This window comes from Mustelus asterias, chromosome 10, assembly GCF_964213995.1.
Source record: "Mustelus asterias chromosome 10, sMusAst1.hap1.1, whole genome shotgun sequence".
NCBI lineage: Eukaryota > Metazoa > Chordata > Chondrichthyes > Carcharhiniformes > Triakidae > Mustelus > Mustelus asterias.
Window position 1 is genome coordinate 1,540,828 of NC_135810.1, and position 21,135 is coordinate 1,561,962.

The 21,135-nt window shown below is 46.9% G+C and overlaps 1 protein-coding gene across 2 annotated transcripts in view; it reads right to left on the bottom strand.

Moving 5' to 3' along the window:
• Positions 1-21,135, bottom strand: part of rasa3 (RAS p21 protein activator 3) — a 138,761-nt gene that overhangs the window by 76,987 nt on the left and 40,639 nt on the right. The window contains exons 1-2 of one of the 2 annotated variants that reach the window (XM_078221485.1): positions 12,664-12,781; positions 3,941-4,072 (exon numbers count right to left, since the gene is read on the bottom strand). In XM_078221485.1, coding sequence (XP_078077611.1) covers positions 3,941-3,960 — 20 coding nt within the window. In that variant the 5' untranslated portion in view covers positions 3,961-4,072; positions 12,664-12,781. Of the gene's footprint in view, positions 1-3,940; positions 4,073-12,663; positions 12,782-21,135 lie in introns of those variants that run through there. The other variant, XM_078221484.1, reaches the window with a different exon arrangement.

Below are 21,135 nucleotides of genomic sequence, written 5' to 3' on the forward strand. Positions count from 1 at the left end.
GTTTGACATGAATTTAACTAGAGTTTTAGCCTTTCTTACACAGAAACACTAAATTAAACTCACTTAAATCTATAATTTATTTCTAATATCCAATAATACAAACATAGATTACCAAAACGACCTCTACTTCATGACAGCTCGTGTCAGTAAAGGTTGTTGTTGTTCATGTATTTTCACAACCATCTTGTTTTTATCCTTTGGGGAATGGTGGCAGAAGGATTTCCACGCTGGTTATCAGCCCATTGAACTGCATTGAACGCTCCTTCTGTGGCCAACAAGTCCTGGAGTTGGACTCAAACCTGGAGCTTCTGGTCCAGGGGTAGGAGGGCTACCCTCTGCACCACAAGATCCCCACTCAATGACCACAAAGTTGCTAGATTGTTGTAAAAGTCCTATTAGTTCCATCAGAGAAGCAACAGGGCGGCACGGTGGCACAGTGGTTAGCACTGCTGCCTCACAGCGCCAGGGACCCGGGTTCGATTCCCAGTCTCGGGTCACTGTGTGGAGTTTGCACATTCTCCCCATGTCTGCGTGCGTTTCCTCTGGGTGCTCCGGTTTCTTCCCACAGTCCAAAGATATGCGAGTTAGGTGGATTAGCCATGCTAAATTGCCTCTTAGTATCAGGGGGATAGCTAGGGTAAAATGTGGTTATGGGGATAGGGCCTGGGTGGGATAGTGGTTGGTGCAGACCCGATGGGCTGAATGGCCTCCTTCTGCACTGTAGGGTTCTATGATTCTAACAATAAGTCCTTACTCAATCTGAGAATCCAGTCTCACACCAACTGCCCTAATCAGACAACTCAAACTCAATCAAACTCAGGGCAACTGGGAATGGCAATAAATGCCAGCCTTGCCAGTCTCTCCCACACAGAGAGTGAATTAAAAGAAAAACATAAACAGTCACTTGGTAGTAGAGAACTTGTTTGTTGCTGAAAAGACAGACATGTTGGCAAAGTTTTTCATCTTGCACTCATCAGGACAAAGACAAGAATGCCGAGTTTCAAACTATCACAACTATTTATACTCCAGGAGTAAAAGGTGCTGACTGGTTCACAAGTTGACTCGGATTGGTCGAGGCGGTGCCATGGAGAAAACAATGTTCAATATGCTCACGCTCTGTGTCTTTTTGGAATTACACAGGAGCCTGCAGTTCCCCATCGCTTTCTCCATGGCAACGCCTCAGCCAATTAGCACCCTTTTCTCCCATAGTATAAATTGCTGTGATTGCTTGACATTCTTGTTTGTCCTGATGAGTGCAAGGTGAAAGGTTTCCGTAACATGTCTCTCTTTTCAGCAAGATTCAAGAATAATGTCGGGAAACAGAACTGTGGAGTGAACTTAGCTTGGTATGACTCCTGCTCCGCCCAAGACCGCAAGGAACTACAAAGGTCGTGAATGTAGCCCAATCCATCACGCAAACCAGCCTCCCATCCATTGACTCTGTCTACACTTCCCGCTGCCTCGGAAAAGCAGCCAGCATAATTAAGGACCCCACGCACTCCGGACATTCTCTCTTCCACCTTCTTCCATTGGAAAAAAAATACAAAAGTCTGAGGTCACATACCAACCGACTCAAGAACAGCTTCTTCCCTGCTGCCATCAGACTTTTGAATGGACCTACCTCGCATTAAGTTGATCTTTCTCTACACCCTAGCTATGACTGTAACACTACATTCTGCACTCTCTCGTTTCTTTCTCTATGAACGGTATGCTTTGTCTGTGTAACGCACAAGAAACAATACTTTTCACTGTATGTTAATACATGTGACAATAATAAATCAAATCAAATCAAATCAAACTGTGTCTACGATAAGTAACGCTGCAAACAATATGATGGCAAGTGTGAAACTCTCGCTCACGAAAGCGCTTGTGGTTTGAAAGTTCAACAGCTGGGAATAGCTACAAGGTAGGAATTGCAGTTCAGAGAACTTCAAAGTACGAACCTTCCATGTTTGATCCTTTAAACGCTGAATCCTTCCCAGGTGCCCCGAAAGGTTTTTGAGTAACTGCTTCAGCACATTTGATGCTTAATTGTGCAAATGGCCAACCTCACACTGTCAGGGGTAAGTACCCCGAATGTGCCAGGTGGGGGAATCTTAACACAAGAAAAGGAGGAGGAAATGGTCATTTACCCCCACAAGCCCCATCCCTCTAATATGTTCAGCAGGAAGATTTTGCATTTCTGCAGCACCTTCCATGACCTCAGGATATACCAAAGTGTGTTACAGCCAATGATGCAACTCTTGATGTGGTAGATTTAAAACTGAGATGAGGAGGAACTATTTCTCGCAGAGGGTGGTGAACTTGTGGAACTCGCTGCCCCACAGCGCGTTGGAGTCTGAATCGTTGAATGGTTTCAAGAAGGGGATAGATATATTTCTAATTAAAAAAGGGATAAGGGGATACGGGGAACAGGTGGGGAGGTGGATTTGAGACCAGGGAGAGATCAGCCATGACGGAGCAAGCTCAAAGGGCTGAATCTGCCTACTTCCTGTGTTCCTATGTTGAACCCTAGTTGGTGTTGCAGTGTAGGAAATACGGTGGCAGTTTGTGTACAGCAAGCACCCGCAAACAGAAATGTGATAGTGACCAATTAAACTTCAGTGTTTGGTTGGGGGATGAATGTCGGTCAGGAAATTGGGACAAACTCCTTTGGCCTCCTTCAATATAGTGCGACCTTTAACCTCTGCCTGGGTTTGACTATCTCGTCAGAACGGTAATGGCGCAGGCCTCCTGAGGAGTGACAATGATGGTCAGATTATCGCTCCACATTTCTTCAGGGACCTTCTTCATCCGGTTTTCCAGAAATGCAGAGACCAGCGTCCCACAGAGAGTTGTATCCAAGTGGAGAAGTTTGAGAGAAGACATAATAGGCCCCATTTGACAGAACCAACGGCTGTACGATAGCTTTACGGGTCCAGTTACGATGTTAATGACTGGGTACAATGATAGGGTGGATAAGTGGGCAAGGGGTGTGAGGGCAGGTAGTTGGTTAGGGAGTGACATGGGTCAGGCGGGTGAGGTGGTGGTCGGGAGGGTAGTCAGGTCAGGTCGGGGCTAATCCAGAGGTCTGGAGGGTAGTCAGGTGGGGTCAAGGGAGCAGGCGCATCAGTTCATAACCATTACCCTGCTAGCCCCCTGACACTAACGGGCAATTTAGGATGGTCAATCAACCTAACCATATACCACAAATTTACATAAGTTGTAAACAGTCGAAGTCTCCAGCACTGATCCCTGTGGCACACCACTCATTACATTTTGCCAACCTGAAAAATACCCATTTATGTCTATTCTCTGTTTCCTGTCAGCTATCCAATATTCTATCCATGCCAATATGTTACCTCCGACACCATGAGATTTTATTTTCCGCAATAACTTTTGATGTGGCACCTTATCAAATGCCTTCTGGAAATCTAAGGACAGTACATCCATCAGTTCTCCTCTATCCACAATACAGGTTACTTTCAACCAACTTCAATAAGTTAGTTAAACATGATTTCCCTTTCACAAAACTATGTTGACTCTGCCTGATTACCTTAAACTTATCTAAGTGTCCTGCTATAACTTCTTTAACATTTTTTCGCATGGCAGATGTTAAGTGAACTGGTCTGTAGCTTCCTGCTTTCTGTCTCCCTCCCTTTTTGAATAGGGAGTTATATTTGCTATTTTCCAAACTAACGGGACCTTTTTCCGATTATAGGAAGTTTCTGAAAATTAAAACTACTGCACCAACCGTCTCACTAGACACTTCTTTCAAGTTCCCAGGGCGAAGTCCATCTGGACCCGGGGATTTGTCCGCCCGCAGCCCCAACAATTTGCTCAGTACCTCTTCCCTGGTGACTGTCATTTTTCTGAATTTCTCCCTCCTTTCCATTTCCTGAGGTACAGCTATTTCTGGAAAGTTACTCATATCGCTATAGTAAAGACCGATGCAAAACACCTGTTTAATTCATCCGCCATCTTCTGGTTAGGTGCATTGTCCGTGCTAAATTCTCCTTCAGTGTACCCGAACAGGTGCTGGAGTGTGGCAACTAGGGGATTTTCACAACTTCATTGCAGTGTTAATGTAAGCCTATTTGTGACAAATAAATAAACTTTATTTTATTTTCCATTATCAGTTCTCCAGACTCACTTTCTATCGGAATAACACTCACTGCATTAACTCTTTTCTGTTTTGGATACTTATAAAATCTCTTACTATCTGTTTTAATATTTCTGGCTAGCTTTCTCCCATACTCTTATTTTTCCCTCCTTATTAATCTTTTGGTCATTCTTTGCTATTCCTTAGTTTCTGACCAATCTTCTGGCCTGCCACCTACCTTTGAACATTCTATGTTCTTTCTTTAAGTTTGACACCATCCTTAACTTTTTTAGTTAATCACAGATGGTGTGGGCAGTCCTTGGACTTTTTGTTACTTGGTGGAATGTATCTATTCTGTGTATTCTGAAATATCTCCTTAAAGATTTGCATTCAAAAGCACAAACTCTCCCAGTACTGTTAAGATTGGTCACGCAACTTGCGGAACAAATGTTCCAGCGTTGGATGTTGTGAGAGAGGGTGTGAGGACTTTAACATATTTAGGAAAGATTTCTCCCATGGTTGAGTGTTAGAATGAAGCTTTGTCTGCTGCCGCATCTGGCATTAATTTGATGTCACATGACAGCAATTAATTGGTATTCATCGCAAGGACCGGCCTGAATCCAAGGGATTCAACAAACCTCGCTGCTATAACCTTGTGCAGTTTCGGAATTTTTCAAAATCTTGATTTTTTACACAGCCTGGTCCAATTTTAATGTTCTGCCCCGTTGTTCTGGACTTGCCCCACCAGAGGAAGTAGCTTCTCTCTATCCACCCGATCAAATCCTGTAATCATCTCGATTAACTCGCGCCTCAATTGTCTACATTCGAGGGAATACATACTTATTCTATGCAACCTGTCTTGATAACTTGACCCCCCCAAGTTCCCTTGACGTTCCCCCCTCCACCTCCCCCTATTCCCGGAGGGGAATGAGCTACTCGGCCACACACTCCAGTGTCGTGCTTGAGTAGAATCTCTCAGGACACTGGGAATCTTGGCAAACACCCAGTCACTGTCGCACTGGAGTTTAAGTCACAGGAATCCGCAATGGAAACACATTAAAAAACCACTCTCAGCAGGTTCTAGTTTAGTTAGGCAGCTCTGTGTGCACTGTAAACAACAGTCAGACAATTCTACTTCTCTTCTCAACAGAAAACAAACAAAAAAAACTTTGTATATTAAGCTGGCAGAGCGCAGAAAGGAAAGTGTCCTTATTCATTTGTCAAGGGAGACCCTGGTTCAAATGCTGGCACTGAATTATCCTTTCAGAAAGTAAGAGTGACAGGCAAAATCCCTCAATTTATTCATTAAAGCCTCTAATGTTCACTTTCAAAGGTTTGAAGTTGGACCAACGAAAGGGCAATGAAGCAAGTTAAAAATGCAGAGAGTTGAACGGAGCTATTTGATGTAAGTGATGTGTGAACTTGGCCCAGTGTGCCAAGTGAGATTGAGTGGAAATGTGAGACGTGGGCATCCTCCAAGTCTCGCCCTAACTTTCCCAAGCCCAGCAGGTGACAGGAAGCCTCCTGTCTTCGCCAGTTGGAGCAACAACAAAGTTCTTTGTGTCGCTCAGTTTCAATTTCTGCCTTCGGTTTCCATACCTATTAATTTAATGGGGTGGATCCCTCAAATCCCCAAAGGCAATAGAAAAAAAGAATCAAGTCAGCTTTCCTGGGGATCGAGCTCGATACTGGGTGGGTCTTCCATTCCCAGAGAGTTGGGAGCCTCCAGAATGTGTTGCCAGTGGGTGTGGTGGTTGCTGAGTCTTTGCCTTCACAAGGGAGCTGGACAGGTTCCTGACCACAGCACAGGCTGTTTATAATGCTCCTGTGAAACGCCTTGGGCTATTTCATTATGTTAAAGGCGCTACATAAGTACAAGCTATTGTCATTTCCCAGCTGATTGGATAGGTGACAAGCAGGTAGGAATGTCCTGTTTTTATTTATTCATTCATTGGACATGGGTGTCACTGGCTGGCCAGCATTTATTGTCCATCCCTAGTTGTCCTTGGAGGGCAGTTGAGAGTCACCCACATTGCTGTGGCTCTGGAGTCACATGTAGGCCAGACCAGGTAAGGACAGCAGATTTCCATTCCTAAAGGACATTAGTGAACCAGATAGGTTTTTCTAACAATTGACAATGGGTTCATGGTCATCAGGAGATTTTTAATTCCAGATTTTGTTTATTGAATTCAAACTCCACCATCTACCGCGGCAGGATTCGAACCTGGGTCCCCAGAACATTAGCTGAGTTTCTGGATTAATACCACGAGGCCATGGCCTCCCCGATATTGCCTCCCCAGTTGTCAGACCCCAGTGCCTTGTTGGATGAGCTGCTCCTATCCTGACTGACAATCTGTTCCGTTCACGAATGAACCTGTTGCTCACCCAGTGCCGAGGACTCTGAGCAACAGAAACACTCAATCAGAACATTGAACGCAAGCTCAGTGCAGCCGCCTCATGCTCCACCTTATTATCCAGTCACTCATTTTCCAGGATGAATATTCAGTGCCACAAAACGCAACACTCATTGCCATCAGTAGAAGCTCCATGTCTGAGCGGTAACCTGCAGAAATAATCCCCCTCTGTCTTCATTCTGTCTGAACGCTCGTTTGAAGATATGTCTCATACACCAGCACCCTACCAGCCATCATCACAATGAGTGGAGGCTCAGTGATTACTACTCACACTCCACTCTGACTCACAACACTGTGGGTTTCAGCCTCACTCAAAGCTAGAGCACAAAAGACTGAGGGAGTGCCGCACTGTCAGAGGGTCAGTACTGAGGGAGTGCCGCACTGTCAGAGGGTCAGTACTGAGGGAGTGCCGCACTGTCAGAGGGTCAGTGCTGAGGGAGTGCTGCACTGTCAGAGGGTCAGTGCTGAGGGAGTGCTGCACTGTCAGAGGGTCAGTACTGAGTGAGTGCCGCACTGTCAGAGGGTCAGTGCTGAGGGAGTGCTGCACTGTCAGAGGGTCAGTACTGAGGGAGTGCCGCACTGTCAGAGGGTCAGTACTGAGGGAGTGCCGCACTGTCAGAGGGTCAGTGCTGAGGGAGGGCTGCACTGTCAGAGGGTCAGTGCTGAGGGAGTGCCGCACTGTCAGAGGGTCAGTGCTGAGGGAGTGCTGCACTGTCAGAGGGTCAGCACTGAGGGAGTGCGGCACTGTCAGAGGGTCAGTACTGAGGGAGTGCCGCACTGTCAGAGGGTCAGTCCTGAGGGAGTGCCGCACTGTCAGAGGGTCAGTACTGAGGGAGTGTCGCACTGTCAGAGGGTCAGTACTGAGGGAGTGTCGCACTATCAGAGGGTCAGTGCTGAGGGAGTGCTGCACTGTCAGAGGTGCAGTCTTTCTTATGAGATATTAAACCCATGCTCCAAATGCCCTCTCAGGTAAACATAACAGATCCCATGGGGCTATTTGAAGGAGTATATTGCCCTGGTTAGTATTTCCCCCATTTCCAGCCGCATTAGGACAGGTCATTTGATCACATTGCAGGAATGGCTACACTACAGTGGTAAAGCACTTTGGGACATCCTGAGTTTGTGAAAGGCACTACAGGTTGTTCTTCTGTACCTGTGATGGATGTGAAAACATTTCAGGAAATTGAAAACAGATAAGGCTCTCGAGGAATACAAAGAGAGCAGGAAAGAGCTTAAACAGGGACTTAGCAGGGCAAAAAGGGGCAATGAAATGTCCTTGGCAGGCAGGATTGAGGAGAACCCCAAGGCTTTTTATGCGTATGTAATGTGGAAGAGGAAAGCTAAGGAAAGGATAGATCCACTTGTGGACAGTGGAGGGAGTGTGTGTGGAGCCAGAGGTGGGTGAGGTCCTTAACGAGTACTTTGCATCGTTATTCACAAAGGAGAAGGATGTGGTGGATGGTGAGTGTAGAAAGGAGGATGCTGACATTCTAGGACATGTTGAGATTAAAAAGGAAGGAGGTATTGGAGGTTTTGAAAAACATTAAGTTGGACAATTCCCCAGGGCCAGATAGGGTCTATCCCAGAATACTAAGAGAGGCAGGGGAAGAAATTGCTGAGGCCTTGTCCAAAATCTTTGTATCCTCTTTAGCCACAGGCGAGGTACCAGAGGATTGGAGAGGAGCTAACATTGTTCCTCTGTTTAAGAAGGGCAGAAGAGACAATCTGGGAAATTACAGCCTGTGAGCCTCACATCAGTGATGGGGAAATTATTGGAGAAGATTCTCGGGGACAGGATGTTCTCACATCTGAAAGAGCATAGACTTATTAGCGATAGACAGCATGGTTTTGTGAAGGGGAGGTCGTGTCTCACAAACTTGATTGAGTTCTTTGAAGAAGTGACAAGAAAAATTGACCAGGGCAGGGCAGTGGATGTTGTAAACATGGACTTTAGTGACACCTTCGATAAGGTTCCTCATGGCAGGCTGATACAGAAGGTGAAGTCATATGGGATCCGAGGTGAGCTGGTAAAATGGATACAAAACTGGCTTGGGCATAGAAAGAAGTCTCACAACACCAGGTTAAAGTCCAACAGGTTTATTTGGTAGCAAAAGCCACTAGCTTTCGGAGTGCTGCTCCTTCGTCAGGTGAGTGGGAGTTCTGTTCACAAATGTGAGCAGATCTCCCACTTACCTGACGAAGGAGCAGCACTCCGAAAGCTAGTGGCTTTTGCTACCAAATAAACCTGTTGGACTTTAACCTGGTGTTGTGAGACTTCTTACTGTGTTTACCCCAGTCCAACACCAGCATCTCCACATCTTGGGCATAGAAAGCAGGGAGTAGCAGTAGAAGGGTACTTTTCTAACTGGAGGTCTGTGACAAGCGGTGTTCCACAAGGATCAGTGTTGGGGCCTCTGTTGTTTGTCATATTTATAAATGATTTGGAGGAAAATGTCGGTGGTCTGATTAGTAAATTTGCAGATGATACAAATATTGGGGGAGTAGCAGATAGTGAGGATTGTCAGAGGATACAGCAGGATATAAATCAGCTGGAGACCTGGGCCGAAAGATGGCAGCTGGAATTTAACCCGGACAAATGTGAGGTGATGCGATTTGGAAGGTCTACTGCAGAAGTAAAGTTTACAGTAAATGGTAGAACCCTTAGAAATATTAGCATACAGAGGGATCTAAGCGTGCAGATCCACAGTTCCCTGAAGGTGGCAACTCAGGTGGACAAGGTGGTGAAGAAGGCATTAGGCATGCTGGCCTTCATTGGTCGGGGCATTGAATATAGGAATTGGAAAATCATATTGCAGCTGTATCAGACTTTGGAGTATTGTGTACAATTCTGGTCGCCACGTGACTGAAGGATGTTGATGCATTGGAAAGGGTGCAGAAGAGATTTACCAGGATGCTGCCTGGTTTGGAGGATATGGACTATGAAGAAAGGTTGAACAAACTTGAATTGTTTTCATTGGAGCATCGGAGGATGGAGGGGACCCGATAGAGGTTTACAAGATTATGACAGGCTTGGATAGAGTGGATAGTTAGAATCTTTTCCCAGGGTCAAAGGGTCAATTACTTGGGGGCACAGGTTGAAAGTGAGAGGGGGAAGTTTAAAAGAGATGTAAGGGGCAGGTTTTTCACAGACGGTGGTGAATGCCTGGAACGCGCTCCGGAGGAGGTGGTGGAAACAGATTCTATAACAACGTTCAAGAGGCATACATAACATAGAAACATAGAAACCCTACAGTACAGAAAGAGGCCATTCGACCCATCGAGTCTGCACCAACCACAATCCCACCCAGGCCCTACCCCCATATCCCTACACATTCTACCCACTAATCCCTCTAGTCTACACATCCCAGGACACTAAGGGGCAATTTTAGCATGGCTAATCAACCTAACCCGCACATCTTTGGACTGTGGGAGGAAACCGGAGCACCCGGAGGAAACCCACGCAGACACGAGGAGAATGTGCAAACTCCACACATACAGTGACCCAAGCCGGGAATCAAACCCAGGTCCCTGGAGCTGTGAAGCAGCAGTGCTAACCACTGTGCTACCGTGCCGCCCAGATGCGAAATCGGATCTGGATAGATCCATGAATAGGGAGGGAATAGAGGGATATGGACCAGATAGAGGCAAGAAAATATTAGATTAGAGAGGCATCTGTGTCGGCACAGACTTGGTGGGCCGAATGGCCTGTTCCTGTGCTGTACAGTTCTTTGTCCTTTTCCAATCATTCTAAGAGGAAAGTGATGTAGACTGCCTAATCTAGGCAGATGAATTTCCAATACGTCACAGCAAGCTGGGAGGCCTAATCAGTGGATTCAATCAAAATATCCATGCGTCTAATTGCATTGGACGATTAATCAGGTAAAATCAAGGATTTATAATGCTGAACCTCACAAATCTTTGAGCAGCCAAAATAGTTTATTACTCTGTGTGGCAGGTAATTTAATAAATGATGAAAACATTGGCACAATGTACTTTGATGGTGAAACCACATTAATCTTAAATTTCAACAATTGTTTGCAATGTGAAAATGCAAACAGGACAAAGAAATCACACAAGTGACAATCGCAGCCCTGAAAACTCAGGCTATGACCCACTGATACCTCGTTCATGTCACAGAACCAAATCCAGCCTCAGCTCACTTCCTAACTGGAGCAGACATTGTATTGTATGGAAAATAAGTGGATTTGCAGCTAACATACGTGTTGCCAATGTGATCATGAGTCAGTCAGAAAAGATCCTTTTACCTGCTGGATCAGCAAAGATTTCCTCCAATGAAAAAAACTGTAACCTTCCCAATGCAGAGCTGTATTTCACGCAGCTGTCTGGAGATTGTTTGAGCAGACTCAATGTAACTGGTATCATTTTAGTGCAATTCTGTCATAGAATCTCTACGCTGCAGAACAGACCATTGGTCCATCGAGTCTGCACCGACTCTCTGACAGAGCATCTTACCCAGGCCCTATCCCCCATCCTATCCCCCAAACCCCACGTATTTATCATGGCCAATCCATCTAACCTACACATCTTTGGACACTAAGGGGCAATTTAGTACGACCACTCCACCAAACCTGCACATCTTTGGAGTGTGGGAGGAAACCGGAGCACCCGGAGGAAACCCACGCAGACATGGGGAGAACGTGCAAACTCCACACAGACAGTGACCCAAGCTGCGAATCGAACCCGGGTCCCTGGCGCTGTGAGGCAGCAGCGCTAACCACTTTGGAAGCAGAGACATGGACGAGGCAGTATTTGGATAATTAAAACTATTTTTATTGCTGCTTTAACACTGTTTTATGTTTCAACTTAATATTTATATCTTTTTTTTTTCTGGTTGACACATTTGAGATCAGGCATTCTCATGACATTCCGTAATCCAGAAAATTCCAAAATCCAGAAAGGTCTTGGTCCCAAGCATTCCTGACCGGAAAGGTTACACTGCATTGGATAAACCAAAACCACCGTTTGACGCAGTCGGCTCTGACAAAGGGTCATCCAGACTCGAAACGTTGGCTCAATTCTCTGCCCACAGATGCTGTCAGACCTGCTGAGATTTTCCAGAGTTTTCTGTTTTTGTTTCAGATTCCAGCATCCGCAGTATTTTGCTTTGACCACTGGTTTCAGTTCCCATTACAAACTTTGTTTCCTGACTAGCAACTCCATCTCTCTCTCTCTCTCTGTCAGGCAACGGTCTGAGGCCAAACCACACCGATCCGAACCTTGCTGTCATATTTGACTCTGGAGTGCACTTCTGACCACTTACTCTTGCTATGACTAAGACACTTCTCTTCACCTCCGTTACATCGTCCCAGCTCTGCCCCTGTCTCAGCACATCGGCTGCTGAAACCCTCATCCACGTCTCTTACATCTAGACTCGACTATTCCAACACAATCCTGGCTCTTCTATCCTTAAACCTGAGGTCATCCTAAACCCTGCTGTCCGTGTGCTAACACACAGCAAGTCCCGTTCCCCTGTCACCCCTGTGCCTGGTGACCTACACTGGCTCCCAGTCAAGCAATGCCTTAGCTTGAAAATTCTCGTCTTTATTTTCGAATTCCTCCTGTTCCACAGCCCTCTGAGATATTTTCTCCTCTAATTCTGAGGAGATTACAGGAGTGGAGACAGACGAGATCATGAGAAAGTCGACCAACAGCAGCTTCGAGTGAGAAAGAATCATCTGAGTAAATAGAAATCATAGAAACCCTACAGTACAGAAAGAGGCCATTCGGCCCATCGAGTCTGCACCAGCCACAATCCCACCCAGGTTCTACCCCCATATCCCTACAAATTTTACCCACTAATCCCTCTAATCTACGTATCCCAGGACACGAGGGGGCAATTTTAGCATATAGCCAATCAACCTAACCCGCACATCTTTGGACTGTGGGAGGAAACCGGAGCACCCGGAGGAAACCCACGCAGACACGAGGAGAATGTGCAAACTCCACACAGGCAGTGACCCAAGCTCGGGAATCGAACCCAGGTCCCTGGAGCTGTGAAGCAGCAGTGCTAACCACTGTGCTACCGTGCCGCCTAAATGTAGCAACGCTATTCTGATGGTTGTTTTACATTGATGCTAAAATATTTTAATTTCAGTAGCAAAACAATTAAAAGCGAAAATTAAAATTCAGTAGAGTTAAAACATGTACCATAAAGATTTCTCCACTATTTTGGTCCTGAACACCTCTTCTTGATCCAGATTAACCGTGCAGTAGCAGTCCCTCATCTTATTTGGTCCAGGGTAGGGAGGCATGTTCTTTGCTTCTCCTGCAAGGCAAGAAGACACGGAGTTTGAAAATGGTGCTGGGATCAAAAACAAGACTAACCTGATCTCTACAGAACTTAACAGGGAGATTCCAGGCTTGGATACAGGTGAGAAAATGCCTGAACTGGTAACAGCAAAGTTACCACCGGGCATTGGCAAGAGGGGTGGCCTTTCTCTGAGACAGTAAGAAGTCTAACAACACCAGGTTAAAGTCCAACAGGTTTATTACTGAGTTTACCCCAGTCCAACGCCGGCATCTCCACATCTTTCTCTGAGAGTCAGACAAGTAGGGTTTAATTTAATCCAGAATTTATTGACAACAACGTGCATTCAACTTGCTTTTAACATCCCAAGGTACATCGCAGGAGTAATTATCAGACAAAATCTGATACACGGTCATTGAAAGAGACATTAAGACAGGAAACCAAAAGCTCAGTCAAAGAGTTGGGCAATAAAGGAAAGGTACGCAGAGAGTGGAGGTCATGTGGCATGGTGCGTTACTGTCCCTGCCTCTGAGCCAGGGACTCAGAGTCCCAGGGCTCTGAAGCTCTGGGTTTCGAGTCCCACCCCAGGACTTGATGGCCAAGGAAGGTGCGTTCATAACGCAGCCAAACAGGTTGAGTAGTAAGAGCGGGAGAGACTCCTGGTCAGTCACGCTTGATGTGGAGTGGCACCCCTCAAGCTCTGGTGACAGACTAGCGACCTGTTCCGGAAATAACTAGCTATGGAAACAGACGAAAATCTGCCTTAGTGCATCACTAAGCATGGGAAGAGAATTGGAGACAGAGAAGTGGAGAGGTTTAGGAGAGGAATTCCAGAGCTCAGGGCCCAGGCAGCTGAAGGCACGGCCGCCAATGGCGCAGCGATGGGAATCAAGGGGTGCGCAAAAGGCTGAAATTGGAGGAGCGCAGAGATCGCAGTGGATTACAGAGTGTAATTCCAGAGATCACAATGAATTACAGTGTGTGACTCCAGAGATCGGGAGTGGTGAGGCCAGGGAGGGTCCCAAACCACTTTACCACCAATGAAGTGCTTTCGAAACGTAGCCACGTCGCAATGCAGGGAAAGGTTTGTGCACAGCAGGATCCCACAAACAGCAAGGTGATAATGTGTCTTTGCGATGCTGGTGTTGAGGATGCTGGGGAGAATCCCGTTCTCTTCTTCAAACATTGCCATGGGATCATCTACATCAACTTGAGTAAGCAGGGGCATCATAGAATCCTTACAGTGCAGAAGGAGGTCATTGGGCCCATCGAGCCTGCACTGACAACAATCCCGCCCAAGGCCTATCTATCCCCTTGACCCCACGTTTTTACCCTGCTAATCCCCCTGACACTAAGGGGCAATTTAGCATGGCCAATCCACCTAACCCGCACATCTTTGGACTGTGGGAGGAAACTGGAGCACCCGGAGGAAGCCCACGCAGACACGAGGAGAATGTGCAAACTCCACACAGACAGTCACCTGAGGCCGGAATTGAACCTGTGACCCTTGCGCTGTGAGGCAGCAGTGCTAACTGTGCCACCGTGCCGCCAATCAGTTCAGCAACTCATCTGCTTTCCTGGCCAGTATTGAACCCCCCCCAGTGAAAAATATTAAAACCAATTATAATTGACCCAAATAGCTGGACAATGTTTTGAATATGACTCTTTATAAATTGCAGGCTGTGCGAGCGAAGGTGTTTTCCCATCTCAGGAGAAGTTTGGGAGGAATGGACATGTCATACAATTCTCTTGTGGCCAGTTAGAAACTTGGCAACTGTAATTATGAGAAACTAAAGTGGGTGGATAAGAAACATAAATAAAAGCCCTCATGTATACATAGCCTGGAGTTTGCAGGAATATAGAGTGAACTCATTAAAGTACTTTCCAAATGCCGCGGTTACTTTGCTAGCTATTTGGGTTACTCAGTGCCACTCCCCAAAAATAAAATATTACCACAGAGTCCGTGTGGCACTCTGCACAGAAAGTACAGCAACTGCAGACATTTCCAAAGGACTCCTCAGAGGGACAACCCTCCAACTCCTCACACTTGGGTTCACTCTCCGGTTCACTGGCCTTTCACCTTGAACAGGGGACTGACTCTACAGCATGATGAATCGAGGACACCAACGGGAGCTAAGAAAGTCTCCAGGGACTTGGCTGCAATTGAGCCTCTACCACCAAAAGGCTAAGTGGAAAAATCTATGAGAATGAGAGGGGCGGCACGGTAGCAGAGTGGTTAGCACTGCTGCCTCACAGCGCCAGGGCCCAGGGTTTGATTCCCGGCTTGGGTCACTGGCTGTGCAGAGTTTGCACATTCTCCCCGTGTCTGTGTGGGTTTCCTCCGGGTGCTCCGGTTTCCTCCCACACTCCAAAGACATGCTGGTTAGGGTGCATTGACCCGAACAAGCGCTGGAATGTGGCAACTAGGGGAATTTCACAGTAACTTCATTGCAGTGTTAATGTAAGCCTTACTTGTGACACTAATAAATTAATAAACTTTATAAACTTTCAGATGAAAGGGACAGAGAAAGAGGGAAATGAGCGGAATCGGCAAAGAGAAAGAAAAAGAGATACAGAGAGAGAGAAAAGAGAGAAAGAGAAACAGATAGAGGGAGGTAGGCAGAGAGAGATGGGGGCTAGATTGTCCCCTCCAAAACAGGCACAAGGATGGTGATCCTTGACACTGCTTGTTCATTTGATTGATCTCCGATACAGTGCTATTTGTGCTATTGATTGGCTGGATGCATCATCAGGGGGGACAATATCATGAATGGCCTTGCAGCTAGTCTTCACCCCTGCAGCAGGAGGCCAGTGGCTGGAGCAGGGGCCGAGAGTCGTAGTTAAACAGAATCTCACATGAGAAGCGAGCGGGGGGAGAGAGGGCTCCGAGGTTGCAACGCAGTGTTGGAGGAGGGATGTTCACAAATGGGAAAGAGGCCTGCCAGAGACACAGTCGAAAGGCAATGAGAGCAGACAGCCCTGGAGGTTCATGCTCAGAGTCATTGAATCATAGGATCTCTACAGTGCAGAAGGGGGCCATTCGGCCCATCGAGTCTGCACCCCCACAATCCCACCCAGGCCCTATTCCTGTAGCCCCAATATTCACAGTGCTAATCCCCTGACACTAGGGACAATTTAACATGGCCAATCCACCTCACCTGCACATCTTTGGACTGTGGGAGGAAACCGGAGCACCCGGAGGAATCCCACGCAGACACGGGGAGAACATGCAAACTCCACACAGTGACCAAACCGGGAATCGAACCTGGGTCCCTGGCATTGTGAGGCAGCAGTGCTAACCAGTGTGCCACCCTGCCACCCTAGGACCTGAGTACATCGCTGCAAGTCGGGTGATGTTGCACGGAAGGCACTCCTGCCAGTAACCATGCTGTTGCCTATCATCAGCCATCTGCTGCTGGGATGGTGCACCCTGAAGCCGGGTCTCCGAGACACAGAGCTGCCCAAGGTCATCCTCCAAGGACATCTGCAGTGCCCTCCACTGAAAATCAGCAACCTTCCACCAGCCACGCTGTACCACTGCGCTAGCACTGCAGAGGTGCACTGGGGCAGGCAAAGACAGGCACTACGGGAATGCAAAAGGGTGTTTAGTGAACGGTTGTATGCAATATATCATGGTTTCATCTGGAATGTTTATTTAATGTTGGCTTTATTGTTGCATTGTGGCCAATCAGATCCTGTGATGGTCAATGACAGCTCGAAAGGGGCTGGACATTTAAAGGTTCATGGCCACAGTCACCTTTGCACCCACTGGCAATACCATCCCCTCTTTGCTCTGAGGCTGCAGTTCTGGTGGCAGTAAGTGACAGATTTCAGTGAGTTCATCCTTACTGAAGCACAGACAGTCTGGCACTCTGTCGCTCATTGGGGTTTAGTTCACAGAATTTCTATCTTAAATCCCAGAGTGGATGTGGCCTCAGTTTGAGAGCCTTTCTCCCTCACCTCCTCCTCAGCAGCCTGACCTCATATCATAGAATACCTACAGTGCAGATGGAGGCCATTTGGCCCATCGAATCTGTACCGACCACAATCCCACCCAGGCCCTATCCCCATAAACCTCATTTACACTGCTAATCCCTCTGATATTAGGGTCAATTTAGCATGGCCAATTAACCTAACCTGCACATCTTTGGAGTGTGGGAGGGAACTGGAGCACCCGGAGGAAGCCCAGGCAAACACAGGGAGAAAGTGTAGATTCCGCAGTCACCCGAGGCTGGAGTTGAACCCAGGTCCCTGGTGCTGTGAGGCAGCAGTGCTCTGTGTGCCCTGTACTCAATCTCCAGGTCATTCTGTATTGCAAGGGGAATGCCTTGTCAGCAATTAAAAAGTTTCTTCATCACCTTGCGCTCCGCTGTGTGGGTTTGTGCGTGCACCTGTTTATGTGTGAGCATGCACGTGTCTTTGTGTTTTTGTCAGTGTACACATGAGGTTTGTGTGTGCGCATTTGTGTGTGGGTGTGCACGTCTTTGTGTGTGCGCGCACATGTGTTTGTGTGCATGAACATGAGTTTGTGTACGCACGCAGTGTGTTTGCGTTTTTGTCAGTGCACACATGAGGGTTTGTGTGTGTGCATTTGTGTGTGAGCATGCACATGTTTTTGTGAATGCGCGCACGTGTGTTTGTGCTTGTTATTGAGGTACCATTTTAGATCTCTAAGGGCACTTGTACCTCGCAGGTTAATTTTTCTTACCCAGACAGCGAGAGAGCACGAGAAGCAGACAGAGATAGGAAAGCTAACGTTCCAGAAACCACAAATTTTGTTCTGAAAATTCTACTCAAGTTTCTGAATGCTTGAATTATGACAAGAGTCCGGTTACTTGTCAAGGTGGCCAAATATTAACCGAATGTGTCCCAGTTTCAAAATAAAAGTGCCCCAGGTCGAGCCCGACCTGAAGATTCAGCATTCCAACCTCCAGCAATCACTGAGCTACATCTTGCATCGACGATCGTTTCATTTAAGGAGATGCCTGAGTTATAAGCTGGTGACACCCATCAGATCCTTTGCAAGTTTCTCAAGCTCATTAGAAGAGGCGTTTCATTTGATGGAGAGAGACTGAGTGTTTATGGATAGCACATCCCACAAGCAAGCCTGTTTGCCACATCAGAGATCTGAACTTGAGCCAGAGCAGAACCGAGCACAGACAATGAAGCAAAAGCAGAAGTTTAACAGAACAGCTGGTGAAATTACTCCTGACCTTTACATTTCCCCAGAGGATTGGGCACAAACTCACTGGCAGCTGAGAGTGAACCAGAATGAAAGACAGGGACGGTGAGACCAGTTTGGAGTTCACGAGGGCCTTGACTCTGGTCTAATGATGTGGCATGAAGACTGGTATGAATGTCGTCTCTGCACTTACATTGAGACACACAACTTGTCAGAACATTTCCTCTCTGACTTGCAGCCAAAATGTTTGTTATTTAGTCTATCTTTAGTGTAATGCAGGCTGGGTGAAAGACACATTAAGAAGTTTAACAACACCAGGTTAAAGTCCAACAGGTTTATTTGGTAGCAAAAGCCACACAAGCTTTCGAGGCTCTAAGCCCCTTCTTCACTCACCTGAAGAAGGGGCTTAGAGCCTCGAAAGCTTGTGTGGCTTTTGCTACCAAATAAACCTGTTGGACTTTAACCTGGTGTTGTTAAACTTCTTACTGTGTTTACCCCAGTCCAACGCCGGCATCTCCACATCATGAAAGACACATTCCAGGGAGAATCTCGGCATACCTCCTGTTTGAAAAGTTGGTGTTGACCTTCACAATCCGTTAGGTTACATGGAATGGGAAAGTATCAAAGATAGAGCCAGCACTTGGAAGCCTCCCACAAAGGATACAACACTGAGCCTGAGAGGCCTGTGCCAGATACTGCACTCCAATACCAACAGACCATCGAAAGGTGCATCAAAGACACTGCACCGAAATAGATGCGGTGCACGGTAGCACAGTGGTTAGCACTGCTGCTTCACAGCTCCAGGGTCCCGGGTTCGATTCCCGGCTCGGGTCACTGTCTGTGTGGAGTTTGCACATTTTCCTCATGTCTGCGTGGGTTTCCTCCGGGTGCTCCGGTTTCCTCCCACAGTCCAAAGATGTGCGGGTTAGGTTGATTGGCCAGGTTAAAAATTGCCCCTTAGAGTCCTGTGATGCGTAGGTTAGTGGGATTAGCAGGTAAAATATGTAGGGGTAGGGCCTGGGTGGGATTGTGGTCGGTGCAGACTCGATGGGCCGAATGGCCTCCTTCTGCACTATAGGGTTTCTATGATTTCTATGATTGACTCATGAAGCAAACCCCCCAAAAAAGCATCTGATACAAAGTGAAACTCGGCGTTAAACTGAACCATAAGAGAGAAAAAAGACTTTGACTCTTAATACAAACGAAATAGACTTTATCACAGAACGATACAACAGAAAATTTCCAATTGGACTCTCAAGCCTCGATGACTTTTCTCACATGAAGCAGTTAATTGTGTCAGAACCGTTCTGAGATCATCAGAACAGAAACTTCTGGAAATACTCAGCAGGTCCTGCAGCAGCTGTGGCGAGAGGTAACATTTCAGGTCGATGGTTGATGACGTTTCATCAGGACAGACAAACAAGGATGGGGCATCGACCTGAGACGCTAATTCTGTTTCTCTCTCCATAGGCGCTGCCTGTCCAGCTGAGTATTTCCAGAACTTTTCTTTTCATTTCAGATGTCAACAAAGCGAAGGAGGTTGTCAGTGACTTCAGGAAGCGTAAAGGAGAACATGTCCCTGTCTACATCAACGGAGACAAAGTAGAAAGGGTCGAGAGCTGCAAGTTTTTAAGTGTCCAGATCACCAACAACCTGTCCTGGTCCCCCCACGCCGACACTATAGTTAAGAAAGCCCACCAACGCCTCTACTTTCTCAGAAGGCTAAGGAAATTTGGCATGTCAGCTACGACTCTCACCAACTTTAACAGATGCACCATAGAAAGCATTCTTTCTAGTTGTATCACAGTTTGGTGTGGCTCCTGCTCTGCCCAAGACCACAAGGAACTACAAAAGGTCATGAATGTAGCCCAATCCATCACACAAACCAGCCTCCCATCCATTGACTCTGTCGACACTTCCTGTTGCCTTGACAAAGCAGCCAGCATAATTAAGGATCCCCACACACCCCGGACACTCTCTCTTCCACTTTCTTCCGTCGGGAAAAAGATACAAAGGTCATGTACCAACCGACTCAAGAACAGCTTCTTCCCTGCTGCTGTCAGACTTTTGAATGGACCTACCTCGCATTAAGTTGATCTTTCTCTACACCCTAGCTATGACTGTAACACTACATTCTGCACTCTCTCCTTTCCTTCTCTATGAACGGTATGTTTGACTGTATAGCGCGCAAGAAACAATACTTTTCACTGTATGTTAATACATGTGACAATAATAAATCAAATCAAATCAAATCACTTTGCTTTTAGTCAGGTATCGATGCTGACAATTATAAAAGGATGGGGCAAGCTCAGCAGAAGCAGACTTTCCCTGGGTCTGGACTGACAGGGCATGGATACTGGTACAAAGAGCAGAATAAATCTCCAGTTCACACAGAGCCACATGGTGGTGAAATTTATAACCAAGACGAGTGACTAAAGCAGAGATTACTTCAACATTTAATGATAGGTTAAACAGACAATTGAACGGAAGGGGGTTAAAAGAAAATTTTTAACCTGGCCAATCAACCTAACCCGCACATCTTTGGACTGTGGGACGAAACCGGAGCACCCGGAAGAAACCCACGCAGGCACGAGGAGAATGTGCAAACTCCACACAGACAGTTTCCCGAGCCGGGAATCGAACCTGGGACCCTGGAGCTGTGAAGCAGCAGTGCTAACCACTGTGCTACCGTGCCATCCGAGTGTGTGGGTCAAAGTGCAATAAATCTGTAACACAGCCACAAGGCACACCTCAGCCAATAGCAGCAGAGTGTGTGACAGCTGAGAAAGTACAGAGCAAGACCCCACATTTTTCAGATCCCTCTTGGATGCCTGGATCATGATCTTTGGATCAAAGAACAAAGAAAATTACAGCACAGGAACAGGCCCTTCGGCCCTCCAAGCCTGCACCGACCATGCTGCCCGACTTAACTAAAACCCCCTCCCCTTCCGGGGACCATATCCCTCTATTCCCATCCCTTTCATGTACTTGTCAAGACGCCCCTTAAAAGTCACTACCGTATCCGCTTCCACTACCTCCCCCGGTAACGAGTTCCAGGCACCCACTACTCTCTGTGTAAAAAATCTGCCTCGTGCATCTGCTTTAAACCTTGCCCCTCGTACCTTAAACCTGTGCCCCCTAGTAATTGACTCTTCCACCCTGGGAAAAAGCTTCTGACTATCCATGTCTC